The 15,540-nt window shown below is 41.8% G+C and overlaps 1 protein-coding gene across 1 annotated transcript in view; it reads left to right on the plus strand.

The window, feature by feature from the left end:
• RYR2 (ryanodine receptor 2) overlaps window positions 1–15,540 on the plus strand; it is a 720,715-nt gene that overhangs the window by 245,305 nt on the left and 459,870 nt on the right. The window contains exons 11-12 of the mRNA XM_054975163.1: window positions 6,569–6,643; window positions 12,795–12,951. Coding sequence (XP_054831138.1) covers window positions 6,569–6,643; window positions 12,795–12,951 — 232 coding nt within the window. The remainder of the gene's footprint in view (window positions 1–6,568; window positions 6,644–12,794; window positions 12,952–15,540) is intronic.

Genomic DNA, 15,540 nt, shown 5'->3' on the forward strand with positions numbered 1-15,540 from the left:
AAAGAATTAAATTTTTCAAAACCAAATACTCCTGAACTCCACTAAACCACCCCAAAAACACAATACAAAGAGACTTTAAAGCAACAATAGAATAACAACTGTGAAACCAGAACAATGCCAAATGATACAACTTTAAAAACAGCAACAACCTGGAGAATCATCTCCACAAAATGTGAACCCTTTAATAATTAAAGTTCGAAACAGTTACAATTTTAAAAATCTAAACCAAACAAAAGATCCCCAACAAAACAGCACAATCTTTAAAAAACCAAAACAAAGAAAACTATTTTTTTAAAAGAACCAGAAAAGAAAACACACACTAAAGAAAAACTTGAAATAATTTTAAAATATTTTAAAACAAAGTACAAGCAACTTCTGGCACAAAACAAGAAGAGGATCTTTCCAGGTAAACAGATGGCAGCAGAATTAATCTATGGCACAGACAGACCAGAGCAACCAGAGGCACAGCAGCAGCATCCCCAAAAAATCTCACCCTGAAATGGAGAGAAGCTGCAGCCAGGTGTGCTTTTTATCTTCTTTGCCCATGGTCAGAAAGCTATGGCTCTGAGTTAATTACTATGATTGGCAGACAGAGCTCCTCCAACATATGAAGCTATTTGCCTGGGACAGAAGCCTTCCTCACTCCCATTTTCTGGGAAACCTGTTAAACAAAGAAGAACAGGTCTTGGCTCCTTAAAATGCTGCCCCTCGATATTTCTGAATATTTCAAAATATTTGGGACTTGGATACCCCTATTGCAAAAAGTCCCAAATATCATCTGGATATCCAAATATACCCATAAAACATTTCTTGGGTATATATACAAGCATACAACTCTGTGCACCATACCCCAGTAAATCAGAGAAAAAGCTGTGAAGCAATCCAGCCATTTATTGAACAGCATCAGAAATTTAGTTCTGAAAGCATAAAACATCAAATTTCAGCTCTCTTGTTTTAGCAAAATTTCTGTGACTTTGGAAGCTGCACACAGATTGTGCATGCTCATGAGAGGCACAACTCTGGTGGTCAAACAACTATCTGTTAAGCAGCTTGAAGTAGTTCAGGAGCCAGGCTAGAACAATAAGAGTTGACAACCTCACAGCAGGGTAGATAGATACATACTGCAGGTGTTGGTTGTGTTGTAGCTCACCAGATTGTCGGAGCTGGACTGTTTCTAGGAATCATACTGACTTCTGTCCTTGTTGGAGGTCTACCAGAAAAGAGCTAAAAGAGAGTCAGGGAAAATAATGAGTTCAGCAGTCATAAAATATGACTCAGGCACTCTATACACGATGGTGTGCTACAGATTTGAAAGAGTGGTAACTGCTCTTCAAGTTTCTGTACCTCCCTTGTATTGTTCACCTTCGTCTAGAAACAATTGTAGATTGACTGTAGATTGACTTCAGAGGTTTAAAAATGATACTCAATGTTGCATAAGGCTACACTAGATATAACTAGGGTTCCCAGTTGCTCACCAGTGGTGGGTAATCTCCCAGGGCATTTGCAACTGACAGGCAACCCGGCCAAGGATGCACTGGGCTCACTCCCGGCAGGGCACAATGATGTCACTGTCTGGCGATGCCGTCCTCCTGTCCATTCCTCCCACCAGCCCGGCAGCAACAGGCACCATCCTCAAGCCCTCCAGCATCGCCTCTGGCAGTACCTCAGCTACAGGTACCTCTACAAAGTCCCAGGCCACCTTTACCATTGGGACAGCAGCAGTCAACACTCAGGCACAACCCTAAGGAACAGCCTGCACCCACCCAACAGGCTCACCCTTCTTCTGCAGTTCCACCTCAGCCAGGCCCACAGGCAGCACAAGCCTGGCAGGTACAGGCCTCAAATTGCCAAGGGAGCCACTAGAGAGGCCCCTGAAGTAACAGGGGCAATCCAGGCAGAGAACAGAGGAAATACCCTGCCTGGGCTGGGATGGAGTGCGTGGGGCCAGGAGCCTGCGGAGTATAACCAGCCCTCCTATCAGATAGATTGGGAGAAGGGCTGCTCAAGGTGACAATTTGGAGAAGGGTGCTGGGTGACAATTTGGAGAAGGTCCAGGGGGGTGGGACAAGGGGAAGCCTTTAAATTCAGGTTCCTGTGAAGGCCAAGGAGGAGTTGCAGGGAGAAGCAGCTGGAGTGTGTTGTCACTTCCAGGGCAGGAGAAGGAACAGGATGGTGCAACCCCCTTCCCTGCCCATCTGTGGCTGGAAGATGCCTGCCTGGCAGGATGGTAGGCCATCAGGTGGGGGCACCAGTGAGGGAGGTCACTTCCCAAAATGATGTCATCGCATCAGCACTGAGAGTGTGTGCGTGCAAGGAACAGCCACCTGGTAAGTGCTAGGTCTCTCCCTCCTTCTTAGAAGGGTATAGGGACTTGTAAGCCTAGGGTTATAAGTAAAATTTGTATTTTAATACTGGGTGTTAATTAATAATCTTTATAATTTTTTTATGATGTTTCATTTTGTAAGGTGCTCTAGGCAGTTCTCCTGGAGAAGCAGCATAGACATTTTATAAATAAATAAATAATTGTGGAGTAGACCATAAACACTGAAAGAAAGGGAGCCAGTGATGATATATCCAGAGGAGTTAGCCGTGTTAGTCTGTAGTAGCAAAATCAAAAAGAGTCCAGTAGCACCTTTAAGACTAACCAATTTTATTTATAGGTTTATTTATAGGTTAAGAAGATTCATAATGGATATTACAAAAGCTTTAGGAAATTGTGTTTTCTGATTCTCCAGGCACTCTACTGGAACGGACTTCATTGAAGTTAGTTGCTTACTTAAGTCAGAGCTTGGATAATTGATCTATTTGACACTTGTTTTTATTGAAGCCTTGAGAATGGAAGAAACATTTTAAAATCTTACCATTTTCTTGTTGCACATAGTACTTGGGGCTTGCCTCAGGAATTAATACTGCAGAGAGAGAGAGAGAGAGAGAGAGAGAGAGAGAGTTATCTAACAGCTGCTCTGAGTTTTTTTTATTGGTCCTGGAGGGAGAATAATGATTATGTGTCACTGTGTTTTGAGCTGAAACAGAGTTGCCAACGGGAAGAAAATATTTCTTACAGGAACTAGAGATAATATATATTTTTGCCTTGGGTCACCCCTCTCTGAAAAGTTGCTCAAGATTACTATGAAACTCACTTAATTGGACTCATTTGTTAACATTACATTGCTTTAAGCATATTTGGCTTTCATTTCTGGAGCATGGAAGTTAAGTGGCAAGAATGTTGGACTAGATGGACTGGATGTTCAAATCCCAGTTCAAATGAGCCATTACCTGTTCCTCCTCAGCAAAATTGGAAAAAAATTGTATTCTTCCATGTTGCTGAAGATAAATACACATTCTTTGTACATTGTGGATTTTTAAAAAAACATGGAGGGAAAGCATCAGCACTCTTAATATCCAGGAAAGTGAAAATGGACTAATCATTCATGAATTTATTTAACTGTATTGAGCTGCCAAGAAAATACCAGGATGGTAAGAAGATTTGTCTAATTTAAAACTCAAATGCATACATTGTTCAGATATAGACTGCTATTTCATACATACTGATTCATCTTTTGGTTCATTGTCAGTCTTCTGTGCTGTCCTATGTGGGATTGTGCATGTACAGCCCTGCTGATCAGTAGGATCTGTAGCTTTAAATCTGTGAAGAAGAGTGTCTTCCCATCCCAGAGCACACTGTTTCCTTCCCCAATAACCTGTGCACTGGGGGAGGAGATGCCCCTACCCTCAGTTTCTCTTTTGCTGCTGGTTGAACAGGAATGTCGTAGAGAGCCTGTTAATTTCAGGCCTTTCATGGGTTGTTGCTGTGGCAGATCTGTGGAAAGAAAGGAGAAAAAGTTTGTGAGCTCCCTGGCAGATAAATCATTATTCAAGAAATACACACAATGCAGCACTAAAATGACGATGACAGATGGGCATTCCCTCTATCTTCTGTGTCATGGAGAAGGGCATAATGTTGGGGTATGTAAGCACTTTCAGGTCTTCATGCCCAAGGCCTGTGCAGAAAGAGCCACAAGGCTGAAAGCTGTTCTTTGGGAAAGAGTCCTCTCCAGGTCCAGCAGTGAAATCTTCTGCTTTAGTGGAATTTAAGGATTGTTTGGACCTGACACAGTCAGCTGCTATCAACCCGAATGCCACGTGGACTTCAGATCTGACACTGCTGAGTTGGATCTGCCTAAGATCTGGATCCAAGAACCCATTGGAACCAACATTGAGGGCTCCTTCTTTGACCCCAAAGCCATCTGGGTATCATTTGGATCCACACCCAGAAAGGTTAAGACCTCCAGAGAAGAGAGAGCTTGGAGCCCCACATGAAGAAGTGAAGATGAAGTCAAGGCACTCTGGAAAGTATATGTCTGCTCATCACTCGAGAAACATTGAATTAGAGCCAGTATCAGAAAACATCAAGTTTATCGAAGTCCCCACACTCCACCAGCTCAATCTAGGTCATCTTGCTGTATTCCTTGGATGAGGAGGGCGACTTGACTGTCTCTTAATCGGCACCGACTCATAGATGTGTATATCACCAGGAATGTTGTGCTCATAGGTGGCCTATAATAGTACTCACACAGCATGCGTCTGCCAGATAACACTGTTTGGAGTGACACTTCGGTCACCTAGAAGTGCTTGACAGCATGTCTTCTGAGCACCCCAAGCTGTGTCAAAGCATGTGCCATATCAAAGGTATGGCAGACATCAGCACAAATACCACCCATATATTAGAAGTGACTCTTCTCTTCCACGGCAATAGAAAAAAATGCAATAAATTGTGTTCTGGAAAAAACTGAGAGTGTCATTTGGAAAGAACAGGAGAACTATTGATTGTTTCCAATGTCATCTGCAGCTGCTGTTATAACTGAGTGTACATTTGATGGTAATTGACTGGTATGGAACTATCCAGGCCACTATTTTCTGCACTGGAAATCAGCAGTTGTTGTTCCGTGATGTCTGTTTCAGTTTGTATGGTTGATAGTGTCAGTCTCTGTACAGTGTTCTGTGTTATTGTTAAAGGAATATGAGAGCAGTACTGATTCTCTGGAGAAGGGTTTTACGTTCAGTTAACGTTCAGTAATGAATATCTTACTGTAATTAATCAGAATAGATTCTGTTCCATGAGGAACGATTTGAAGCAGTCCCAGGCATTCGTTGTTTAGATTTAACAATTGGCAGGCAATTTTAACTTCCTAATTTACATTACATAAAGATTTTTTTTTAAATGTCAAGTTGAAATAAGCAAGTATAAACTTGATTAATTGTTTCACTCCCTCATATCTGCCCCAGTAGTGTCAGTTAATGCGTGCAGTGCAATAGCAAGGAATATTCACAGGCACAAGAAACATAAGACCAAGTGAAATGAATGTTTTTAGGGCTGTAGCTAATATGTGGGTTTTATGCAATATTAGTGAGAAAATTAGCAAACTCTGGACTCTAGTGGTTGCTTGCATTCAGACAAATCAAAGGGATTAACAGTACAATCAAGAACAACTGAATCTTGTCTTTGAGGTCATAGAAAAAATGAATTCATTGTATTGAAGCTGTCTTTTTATCTGATCTGTGTAGACCTCTCAAGAGTTGTGAATTTGTTTTCTTGTTAGGGCAGAGTGTTGCTAATGATCTGTGATTGTAGCTTATTTTTGTATGTCCTTCTGCAAAACTATGGCAACATACGGTTCAGCTGACAATTGTTGCTGCCTTGCAATGGCCAAACTCTGCTAATATAGCATAGCCCAACTGGTTTTTATTTACAAAGGGTTGGTGAATTTGATGAGGCACATGGCATAGTAGTTCTTGACAGTACAAGGGCATACCTCATACACGCATTCCACCTCCGCTCCCACAACCCCTTTTGTGCTTTGACAGAATGTTCTTAGTCAGCTTTTGGTTAATTTCCCATTCTTAACTGTTTTGTACTATTTCTCTGATCCGTAGGATCTTTTGGGGGCAATCGTCACAGGGTTCCTTTCCTTGAAAGCAGAGAGTGGTGGAGATTATGAATAAAAACATGTCTAATATAAAGTTGCTCAGCTGCCAGATTTCATTCTCATGCATTGTTGCACTATAAATGTAAATATTTTATAGAAAAAGGAAATAATTAAATTGTTATGAATTGTAAATTGCGGCGCACACAGAAATGTATAAAGGACAAGTGTTGGTTTGATCATGTCAGTCATACATCCCAAGTAGTAATAATAACTTGCTAGTTGATTAAATTATATAACATCTTGGAAGTCAAATACTTCAGCAGGAGAACAAGGAGAACATATGGGAAAAGAAGCTATGTAAAACATAAATTGAACAATAGTTTTTTAAGAAAAAAGTGGTTTAAGTATGCTGCCCATACTGTAGATAATGCATAATATTCCTTTTGTCCCACTGTTACCTTTGGTCAAATGGTTTTGCAAGTTTTTCAAATAAATGAAAAGTAGTTTGTTCAGAGGTAAAAGTGGGTTGGGTGCAGGACTGGGAGCAATGAATCTCTCTTTGAAACTGATGTCAGTTTTCTGAAACAGCTATAATTCATCTCCAACCTAAAAAAACCCTCATGAATGAACGTGTTTTTCAGAACTGTCCATTATGAAGGTGGTGCTGTGTCGATTCATGCACGTTCTCTTTGGAGACTGGAGACTCTGAGGGTTGCGTAAGTAAAAAGCTGGAAGCATTAATACATATCTATTGTAGCAACCAATGTACTGTTTACCACCCCTCTCCCGTGAGCTTCTTGTTGACAAAATGATGTAGTTATGCTAAAAGGTTATGCTCAGAGTCTGGAAATGTCCCTGTTTACCTGTGATCACAATGCACAATGAAAGTTTCACTTAGATTTTATTACAAAAAAGTATGACATGTTTGTGATGTAATTATTGGTGTCAAATAGATGGTAGTTTTCAGGGTGTTCAAAATACTTCACCAGAGTAAATCCCATGGTATGGGCAGTGTCAGATCAGTAATTGATAGCAGCTTCAACAAAAGTTGCAGTATAATGATTCTGCTCTTTTTGTTCATGTCTTCTAGTAAATGTGATGATAAAATAAACTGATAAGGCAGTGGATAATTACTGTTCCTCTTTTATTTCCTGAGAATTAAATCTGAACTTGAGACTTCTAGAAGGAATATGATGAATCAGAAATAGTTCCTTTCTGCTTCCCTGGTCTCTCTCTTTAAAAAAAAACATTATCTTCATCTTCATGATTGCGTAGGAGCAATTAGGCTGAGGTTTGAGAAATGACAGGCTTCTGTTCAGACTGTCAAATATCCTTAATTTGACAAGCACCATCTTAGACTACAGCTTTATGCATTTGATGGTACATGACTGAGGAACGCTTGTTTGAAGACCTGCATTTCAATTTAACAATGATGTTGGGTCAACTTATTTGACAGGGAATGTGAATACTTAATACCTCTGAGCACCATTCAGTTTGACTATGATTACTGTATTTATTAGGAAAGCAGCACTGGAACTCTTGTATAATCTTTCAAAGGCTCATGGCACATTTCATCCTCATACATAAACGTCATTGACAACTGTTAATCAAATAAATGCATAAGTATCAATCAGCAAGAGAAGTGAACACTGAAGGACAAATTGATGCCTTATGTGTGGAAAGAGTATTTATTGAGTCTCCTTGACTTAAACAGAATTCAGAGTTCTACAGCCCCCTATTGGTGGCTTTAGAGAAGTGTGTTTAATAAGAAGTATCCAAAACCAAGAACAGAATCCATTAGAAACATTTTATTGGCCCAAACTAATTAGCATAAAATTCTGTGCAAGCATATAAGCTCACAAATGGAACTGTCATTTGTCTCTTACATTCTGAAGAAATGGAGGTTACTGTTCGTACAAAGTAGATTTTAGACAAACATATTTCTGTGAATGTAAAAAAAATCATAATAAAAACTATAATATGAACTTACGGCTTGAAGAGAACATTATCATGGAAGTTTTACTGCTAAACAGAGAAAAAGTTTCCTTTGACCCAGAAAGATATGAATCAATGTTAGCTGGGCCTTAAGAATTTTTTCTTTGAAATTGTTGCTGATCATACGAACTCACCCAGCTGCTTTCCTATAACTAATATAGCTATATAAGATCAGGAATGCAACCTGTGACCTGCCACAGAGAATACATTCCACCAGCTATGTATGGCAGAGAACCATAGGATTATTAAATTTCCTGGGTTTACTGCCTCCTTGGATATTTCAGAATTGGGGAGCGGGGGTTGGGCTTGGTAGGTTGAAAGTTATAAATTCTTAGTTTAAACCATGTTTCTTAGTCTCCAGGAGCCAAGAGATAAAGTTGGCAGGAGCTTGTTGAAGAACAGGCCATTGTTGTTTTATAAAGAGAATAGTGGAACAGAAGTGAGACTGATTCAGAACTGGGAAAAGGAACAAGAGTGATCTGGACAGCTGTGGTAGGAACGAACCGGATATGGTCAGAGAAGAATAAATTGCAAGAATAGGTATCCTCATTCATCTTGTCTTTGCTGTTTCTATTGGTCGCAGATGGCACAGCCCCAAAGTAGGGGAGAAACCTTCTCACTAAGTACCCAAGTCCTCACCTTGCACAGCTGTCCCCTTGCTCTCAATAGCCAGACACCCAACAGCGTGGCTTCCATTGTGTTACTTCACAAGGTGGTCCTGTCATGATGAGCTCATTTGTTAGCAAACCTTGATGGGACCTCTGGAGGAGTCTCTTTATGTTATCACAGCTCTGTTCTTCCCACAGTCCCCCTTGTTTGTGAAAACAATTGGTACTGTGGAAGATATTCTTTTATGGTAGCTCCCTCTTTCACTCCCTCTTTTCACTCTATGGTAGCTCCCTCTTTCACTCTACCCTCTTCCTGGTCTGGGAGTTCCATTTTACACATTCCAGGAAGCAGGTAGCCTTGGCCAATCTGGGTCATATTCTGTAATGTCACTTCTCGTGTCACTGAAACTGGCTTTGGTTGGAGTGGCTCCTGCCACAATTTAAGATTAGGCAGCAGGTCTAAATTAAAATTTCTTAAGCAATGAACTAAAAATACACTTGGACCTGTAAAAAGCTGTCTTTTAGGGGAAACTTTAATTTAAAAAAACATTTTATTAAGAAATATTAATATTACAGGGAATGATTAATGCCTACAATGCTACATTCTCTGTCTTAGAGCAGTCCCACCACATGACAGTTCTGCTTATTGGGAAATATGAAGGTTCTCCCACTAACATGCAGAGAAAACTGGCGTGAAAGGAATCCTACATATAGCGAAGGAGGAACTACGGACTGCCTTTCTCCATCTATTGCTTATCTCTTATCCACAGCAGTTGGTTTTCTGTGGGTGCTAGAATGTGCTGGTTTAGAAAAAAATAGTTGCTGAGGAGAGGGATAAGAGGAGACAAGCCATGGATAGATAAAGGTAACCAGCAGCTCTTCTTCCGCTGCATGTGGGATGTGTTTCCTTGCCAGCTTTCTCTGCCTGTTGGTAGAGAAGTCTTCAGAATTCTCAATGTTAAATTCTCACATGGTGGAGCTGTAAATGTAATGTATGGCAGCATCATTATTTGTGCAGCTCAGTCTTAGACTGAGCCAAGAGGAAAGGCGGGGTATAAGTATTTTAATAAATAAAATTATGCATCCTTACTGAAAAATAAGTCCCACTGAGTTCATGCATGTGTGTGTTACGTGCTATCAAATTACTTCCAACTTAAGATGACCCTCTGAATTAATGACTTCCAAAACATCCTATCTTTAACAGCGTTACTCAGATCTTGCAAACTGGAGGCTGTGGCTTCCTTTATTGAGACAAGCCAACTCATTTTGGGTCTTCTTTTTCTACTGCAAGTTCATTGGTGGTGACTCCCAATGGTGTATAACAGGGACCTCATTGTGGCACCTATGGGCAACATAATGACCATGGACATCTTTCCTTGCACCTGCCTAGTGTTTTTAGAAAATGAGTAGGGCCAGGTGGGGCTTTTGCCCAGAAGGGCTTCTGATTGGCTGTACATATTTTTAAACATTGCTACAGCAACAGTTACCATCAAAGCACAATGATTACTGCATTACTCTGTGTGTATAAGAAAATATTTTAAATAATACATTCATTTTAAAAGCATCCTTTAAACAGAGCTTCTGCCTGAAATGCTGAGGCATTTTATTAGAGTCATGCATAACCTCACTCCTTGACATTTTGTAGCTTCACCTCCTGTGGCAGACATTTTTGTGGTTGGCTCCATTTTCCATGGCAGCCATTTTTGCGGTTGTGCCCACCTCCCTGTGTATAGGATTGCAGCCTTACTCTTCTCTGACCTGTGCCTATTGTTCTGCTACATAAACTGTCCTGAACAATCTACACACCAACATGAAAGAATAACCTTATACCTATACTTTGCTTACCCTGCAACAAACCAACAAAATCTAAACGAAGATGGGCAAAGATAGGAAAGTCATCAAACCATACTAACCTGCTGTGGGTCTGTAATGTCTGAATTTACATTTTTGTGAAGTTCACAAAACAGTTTCTAATGTAAATTCCTTAAGAAAGCCTCTAGTTTCCTTAGCTATGGAGAAAGTACGATCTAGTAGACAGTGATACTGGATAGCAGCTGATTCATTTGCAAACCTTCTGCTCTGTGTGAGTTGGGGCAGGTAAGATTGGGTCAGTTTGGACTTTGGGGGTTAGAACTGAATCCAGGTTAAGGAGTCTGGTTAAATCTGCTGAGAGGAAAGTTAAAGCTTGAACTGAGATTTTTTCCTGAATCTGAGATGTAAATGTCAGTTCCATAACTGCTTCAATTAATAACTAGAACAAGAATAATCACAACAGCTTTTATATAGTTCATGAAAATATACAGTAAAATTGGCTAGAACTGGAGAGAAGGAAAACATTCCACTATTAGTTGGCACCATCACGTTATCAGTTTCTTCAGCTAACGCTGCAGGAAGGGGCTAGTGAGGCTGAGTTGAATATTGTCTTTTTTTGCTTTCATTTTATGGGCTACAAAACGAAAGAGGCTTCTTAAAGAGAGAGTAACTGTTCTCAAACGCCCTACCACAAGCTCTCTCCAAGATCAATATACTTTCAATAAGTTAGTAAATACCACATTTCAATATAGTTTACAGTAATAGTTACAAGTTACAACTATTACTGTAAACTATATTGAAATGTGATATTTATTAACTTGTTTGCCTTGCACAATAAGAGCACAGAGCACTTTACATTAAATAGTTTATAAAGTAAACACCTAGAACAAGTTTATGAAAGTATATTGATCTTGGAGAGAGCTTGTGGTAGTTCATTTTATAGGCAGCAGAATCTTGCCTTGACAGTGCATCAGTAGCAGCTACCTTGCAACTAATAATGGTAAAGGGGAGAAGTCAGATTTACTTTCTTCCATTTTGCCCCTTAGCTTTTTTGTTGCAATGGTTCTCACATGAAACATACATCTTTGCTAGTGGTTTTCCTTCTCCTTCTGTTGCTCATTTACAGCCTTGACTCTCCTTCCATTTTGTATCTTTTGATACCTTTATAATCACTATCAGGTACATTTCTGGTGTGTGCAAGCACAGAAGAAGGTTTACATGAATTCCATCACAGTAGAGAGCCTCTCCTAGCCTATCCTCTGGATCCCACTGCCTACCAATTCACATACCTTCTGTACATTCCTTGGGGCCGGCCCTAGGCATGTGGAAGTAAAGACAGCTGTTTCAGAATTCCCATATTCTAAGTGCTAAAGACTGCAGCCTTCTCATTCTTAACGCTTGCTGTATTAAGGCCAAATCTTGTGGTCTGCAACGTGACAACAGGAGAGACAGATAGTACCCATAACCTCACTAAAAACTGCTAAAGAAAAAAAAAACTTATGGTGCCATAATCATGCTAGCCAATAGGGGTACGTTTTCAGTCTCTTCAGTTTCCAGCCAACTTATATAGCACATGTTATATAAATGCATATTGTAATGATCTTTATTCTTTGAAGATGTTGATTAATAGATGCATGACAATGAAATTACGTATTTAGGAATAAACTCTGTAGCATTGGAACAAGGGTATGGAACCAGTCATTGTCCTGGATACAGTGGCCATTTCCACACACCCTTAAAGGGATGGCCCACTCACAGAATGCTGGCGACATCTCCATTTGCAAAACATTTGTAGGCTGTTTGGCTTCCATATTTTTGGTGCCTTTTTTGTGACCACGGAAAGTGCGTTCCCAGAAAAGGCACCGAAAAAATGGAAGCCAAACAGTCCACAACTGTTTTGCAAATGGAGACGTCTGGATTCCTGGGGAAAAGCAGCCAGTGTTTGGTGAGTGGGCTGTCCCTTTAAGGGCATGTAGAAATGGCCAGTGTCTGCCTGCCTCACGTGTATATAAATGAAACAGTACCCACCAAGGCATCTATACAAACTTTATGTCCCTCTTGCACAAGAGAAATTCCCTTTTGGAAGATGTAGTCATTTTTTTGCAGAGCTCCTTGCGTGTTCTATTGGCACATGGTGCTCTTGTGATGTGATATGAAATATGAAATAATGTAGCAAACATATCAGTGTTGAAAAAATAATGTGCATCTCTGAATCTGCTTCGTCCATTGAAATTAATGTGTAGTTTTTGTTCCATATATGAGTCTTTTGATTGCAAGTAGTCATTGGAATGGGGTGCAAGAAGTCATTGTAGAAATAAAACTTAATTGACATCTTGCTATTGTGAAACTTGCTGTTTAAGTTTTGAAGTAGTTTTTACCCACATTTCTTATTATTTGACATTCTAATAAGGCATTTTCATTGTTAAAGAATGCAACTTTGAACTTTTATTAGGTGGAGTGGAAGTCACATTCGATGGGGGCAGCCTTTCAGATTAAGACATATAACTACAGGGAAATATTTAAGCCTCATGGATGACAAGAGCCTTCTTTTAACAGACAAAGAGAAAGCTGATGTGAAATCTACAGCTTTTTGCTTTCGGTCTTCCAAGGTAGGAAATATTAATTTGAATGATGGTTTTTGATCAAGTGCTAAAATAAATAATGCAGAAATAGCCCTCCTCAACCTTGTCTTGCTTTGATTTTCAATTTAGGGGCAGAGGCTGTAGCCTCCTTGTGATCGTATGCAAGGTAGAGGCTGCTGGCAGAACCATCAATAGCTTGTGTTGGAGATCCATGGATGAGGGCTGATTCATACATTGCAGTCTACACAGGTTGTGTGCCTCAAGTCAGTTTTGAGTTGTGGGTTCCAAGCAGTTTCCCTACAAACTGTGCCTGATTCAGATAAGGACTGTGGCATTCAGGAGAAAGGGCTTTAGGCTTCCTCTCCAGCGCTGTTTTAAAGCATGAGGCTCTCCCTACATGCTGTGGTTCCATTCTGAATTGGGCACCAAATGTGTGGGAACTGAGGAGAACCTCAACTCTTGTCTGACTGAAAGAGTGGTAAAACTAGACTATTTGTGTAAACCATAATACATGAATTTATCCTACGCCTGCAACTCAGGGGTGTTAAATATAGTGGTGTGTGTTGCATCTGGCCTGCCATGGCAGTCATGAAGCCCACCAGGCACCCCTGTATTAGAGTTCTATGCTCCTACTACACTTGATGAGGGTGTCTAACAGATCCTAGACAGGTGCAGTTCCTGATTGTCTGGAGGACAACCTCACCCAACATGGTGAAGATTATCTGGGATATACAGGGCCAAAGTGTGCTGATGAAAGAGAGAAGAAAAGTGGTTTAGTCCTCTTTCTCTCCTCACTGCAACCTCCTAACTTGTGTGGCTATCAGCCATGTGGTTATAGACTCAGAATTGGAAAGGATTGCTAGGGAGGGAGGAGCACAAGCAAAATGTATGATCCTTGTATTCGTGGATTGCAAGTGTCAACTTCTTGTTTCTTCTTTCTTCATTTTAAATAGGAACCTATCCACAAGGCTTATTATCAATTCTGAGCTTCATTTTTTAAACAGTTACTATAATAGAGCTCAGAAATACGTGATATGACAGCTACTTCTAAGAACATGTGCAGTGTGCATTAGTCACTGATTAATTACAGCCAGCTCTCAAGGATTATGGCTAAAGCCTTCTAGATCCTCAGAGGGCATAGCAACTGGAAAATCTCCTGATCAAATCTTACTTCAGCCTTGCAGTGTCCTGGTGATCCTGAGCCCTAGTACCTCTTTAAAACAACTAAAAAAAAATCTGACTTGAATCTCTTCAACACAGTGTTGAAAGAACTTAATTATTTGGTAGTGCTGCACATTTAAGAAGATGCCTGTCCCGGTCAGGGCTGGGGGCCGGCTCAGGCGCCAGGCTGAGCGAGGGGGAGAGGGCGAGAGAGAGGATCCAAAGCAAGCTGAGGTCGTGAGCCAGGAAGTCCATCCATTAGGGGAGCAAGCAGCGGAGAGTCAAAGAGCCAGGCTGAGGTCTGCAAACTGGGTCGTCAGTCCAATGTGCGGAGGAGCTAGGGGTGGTCGAGGGCAAAGCCAAGGTCAGGATACCGGAGATCAGTCTGAATGAGGGCAGGGTACAAGGCTGAGGCATAGCTTCCAGGAGCCGAGCTGCTGGGCGCTAGGAGTGTTGAATGACGTTGCTCCCACGCTGAGCTCTGCCCAGCGTCTCCCTTATAAGCTCAGCGTGGCTTAAGAGAACAAGGCCCAAGTGTTTCTCCTTCACTCGATTGCCCCGCCTCATCCTCGGCGTCCAGCTCCGGCCGTTGCTGGGCTTGCAGGCGTGTACTCCTCCGTCGTGCCCAAACTGCTTCTCTCGCCTGCGCCTTCCGCCTCGCCGCCGGCTCACAAGGCTTGGTACTTCGAGGCACCAGCTGCTCCTCTTGCATGCACACCTTCTCACCTGTTGCCGCGGGACCGGGTTGCGCTGAGGGGCTGGGTTGCACTGAGGGGTCGGGTTGCTCTGAGGGGTCGGGCTGCACTGGAGGGCCAGGTTGCTGGTCGCCAGCCGGCTCTTCAGACACTGTGGGTGGGTTTCCCATGGGCTCTTCCAGCTCCTCCTCAGAGGAGGAAGAGTCATCCGAGGGTACTGAGTCCAGCTGACGCGGGTCTCCGACAATGCCCTTCTCTTAATATTGTCTGAAGGAAGAAGGCTGTTGAGCTCATTAAATGCTAATTAAGTTATTAATACTAATTAATATTTATAACTAAGTCATCAGTGCTAGTCATTATGAATACTAATTAAATTAGTGTCCGGCGACGCCGGCCTTTCGTCCACCCTCACCACCAGCCCTGCAGCAGCAGGCACCCCCTTTAGGTCCTGCAGCACAGCCTCTGGCAGTACCTCAGTTGCAGGAGCCCCTACAGGCCTCCAGGCCTCTCCCACCCTTAGGCCAGTTGCAGCCGACGCCCAGGCACAACTCTGGGAAACAGCCTGCAGCCACTCAGCAGACTCACCTGTCTCCTGCAGTTGCCCAGATGGCTACATTTCATCCAAGCTCACAGGAGGTTGCCATCAGCACAAAGCAGGCAGGCGCAGGCTCCAAGATGCCAAGGGAGCCACTGGGGAAGGTTCAGAAGCAGCAGGGGCGAGCCAGGCAGAGAGCAGACCAAATGCCACACCCTAGGTGGG

The sequence above is a fragment of the Eublepharis macularius genome, chromosome 1 (genome assembly GCF_028583425.1).
Source record: "Eublepharis macularius isolate TG4126 chromosome 1, MPM_Emac_v1.0, whole genome shotgun sequence".
Taxonomy (NCBI): Eukaryota; Metazoa; Chordata; class Lepidosauria; order Squamata; family Eublepharidae; genus Eublepharis; species Eublepharis macularius.